This window comes from Procambarus clarkii, chromosome 43, assembly GCF_040958095.1.
Source record: "Procambarus clarkii isolate CNS0578487 chromosome 43, FALCON_Pclarkii_2.0, whole genome shotgun sequence".
In the NCBI taxonomy this organism is placed as follows: Eukaryota; Metazoa; Arthropoda; class Malacostraca; order Decapoda; family Cambaridae; genus Procambarus; species Procambarus clarkii.
In genome coordinates, this window is record NC_091192.1 from 723,647 (window position 1) to 726,036 (window position 2,390).

The 2,390-nt window shown below is 50.3% G+C and overlaps 1 protein-coding gene across 1 annotated transcript; it reads right to left on the reverse strand.

The window, feature by feature from the left end:
* Positions 1–1,579: 1,579 nt before the first annotated feature.
* On the reverse strand, positions 1,580–2,152 carry LOC138350043 (ATP-dependent RNA helicase glh-2-like). Its single transcript, XM_069300325.1, has one exon. It carries the CDS (start codon positions 2,150–2,152, stop codon positions 1,580–1,582), a length of 573 nt encoding a protein of 190 aa, XP_069156426.1.
* Positions 2,153–2,390: the final 238 nt, after the last annotated feature.

The window sequence follows — 2,390 nt, forward strand, 5'->3', positions numbered from 1 at the left end:
AACAAACACACCTTTCAGATATAATCATTCTATGACACTTTTCTGACACATTAGCATATAATAAAGGATCTCAAGGATTGGATTTTCCTAAACGTTTTTAGTTTTCCTAATACAAATAGTCAAAGTTCCCCCCAAAATTATGCAAATATATCATGTTTATTACTATTTATAAAATCCATAAATGAACTCAGGAAAAAACGCTTACATAAGATTTTAGAGACATAAACTGTACATACAAGGTGTAAGTTTTATGTAAATTGAATGAAAAATAAAAATGGTATTTGAACGTTTATGTTACATGTACTTGAAAATAAATACAAAAATAATAAAGTCTAAGGTGTTGCCATCTGTGGCTGAGGTTGACATCAACCAATTTCCTCAACAATTGGCACCCTTACAGATAGGCTTACGTGCAGTCACGTGTATAAGTTTCATGCAAATCGCCCTATAAACAAAAGAGAGAGATATATATAACCCCATATTGTCACAACAATGGTGAAGGTGTATATATAACCCCACATTGTCACAACAGGATGTGTACCCCCAGGATGACCCCTGGTGTAAGTCATCATGGTGTGTACCCCCAGGATGACCCCTGGTGTAAGTCATCATGGTGTGTACCCCCAGGATGACCCCTGGTGTAGGTCATCATGGTGTGTACCCCCAGGATGACCCCTGGTGTAAGTCATCATGGTGTGTACACCCAGGATGACCCCTGGTGTAAGTCATCATGGTGTGTACACCCAGGATGACCCCTGGTGTAAGTCATCATGGTGTGTACACCCAGGATGACCCCTGGTGTAAGTCATCATGGTGTGTACACCCAGGATGACCCCTGGTGTAAGTCATCATGGTGTGTACACCCAGGATGACCCCTGGTGTAAGTCATCATAGTGTGTACACCCAGGATGACCCCTGGTGTAAGTCATCATAGTGTGTACACCCAGGATGACCCCTGGTGTAAGTCATCATAGTGTGTACACCCAGGATGACCCCTGGTGTAAGTCATCATAGTGTGTACACCCAGGATGACCCCTGGTGTAAGTCATCATGGTGTGTACACCCAGGATGACCCCTGGTGTAAGTCATCATGGTGTGTACACCCAGGATGACCCCTGGTGTAAGTCATCATGGTGTGTACACCCAGGATGACCCCTGGTGTAAGTCATCATAGTGTGTACACCCAGGATGACCCCTGGTGTAAGTCATCATGGTGTGTACACCCAGGATGACCCCTGGTGTAAGTCATCATGGTGTGTACACCCAGGATGACCCCTGGTGTAAGTCATCATAGTGTGTACACCCAGGATGACCCCTGGTGTAAGTCATCATGGTGTGTACACCCAGGATGACCCCTGGTGTAAGTCATCATGGTGTGTACACCCAGGATGACCCCTGGTGTAAGTCATCATAGTGTGTACACCCAGGATGACCCCTGGTGTAAGTCATCATGGTGTGTGTAATACAGGATGCACGTGTGTGTAGAGGCAACACTGTACAGGTGTGGCACGTGCTTGACACGTGTGGGCGCGCGTCTCGTCATGCTCACACACAGCCCGGATGATGCACGTGTTGAAGGTTACGTGAGCACCCAACCATCTCCCACCACCACTGTCAGCCTTAAACCTCTGTCCATACTCAAAAATAGATCTAAGAGGGAAGGCTCGCGTATTGATCCTATATACTGCGAGCCAGTGCCACCCTCCAGGTCACAGCCAGTGCCATCCTCCAGGTCACTACCACAGCCAGTGCCACCCTCCAGGTCACTACCACAACCAGTGCCACCCTCCAGGTCACTACCACAGCCAGTGCCACCCTCCAGGTTACTACCACAGCCAGTGCCACCCTCCATGTCAATACCACAGCCAGTGCCACCCTCCATGTCACTACCACAACCAGTGCCACCCTCCAGGTCACTACCACAGCCAGTGCCACCCTCCAGGTCAATACCACAGCCAGTGCCACCCTCCAGGTCACTACCACAACCAGTGCCACCCTCCAGGTCACTACCACAGCCAGTGCCACCCTCCAGGTCAATACCACAGCCAGTGCCACCCTCCATGTCACTACCACAACCAGTGCCACCCTCCAGGTCACTACCACAGCCAGTGCCACCCTCCAGGTCAATACCACAGCCAGTGCCACCCTCCATGTCACTACCACAACCAGTGCCACCCTCCAGGTCACTACCACAGCCAGTGCCACCCTCCAGGTCACTACCACAGCCAGTGCCACCCTCCAGGTCCCTACCACAGCCAGTGCCACCCTCCAGGTCACTGAGACAGTCAGTGCCACCCTCCAGGTCACTGAGACAGCCAGTGCCACCCTCCAGGTCACTGAGACAGCCAGTACCACCCTCCAGGTCACTGAGACCGCCAGTGCCACCCTCC

Excerpts from the sequence above, each read along its gene's own strand:
- LOC138350043 (XM_069300325.1), bottom strand. The coding sequence starts at position 2,152 with ATGGAGGGTGGCACTGGCTGTGGTATTGACCTGGAGGGTGGCACTGGC.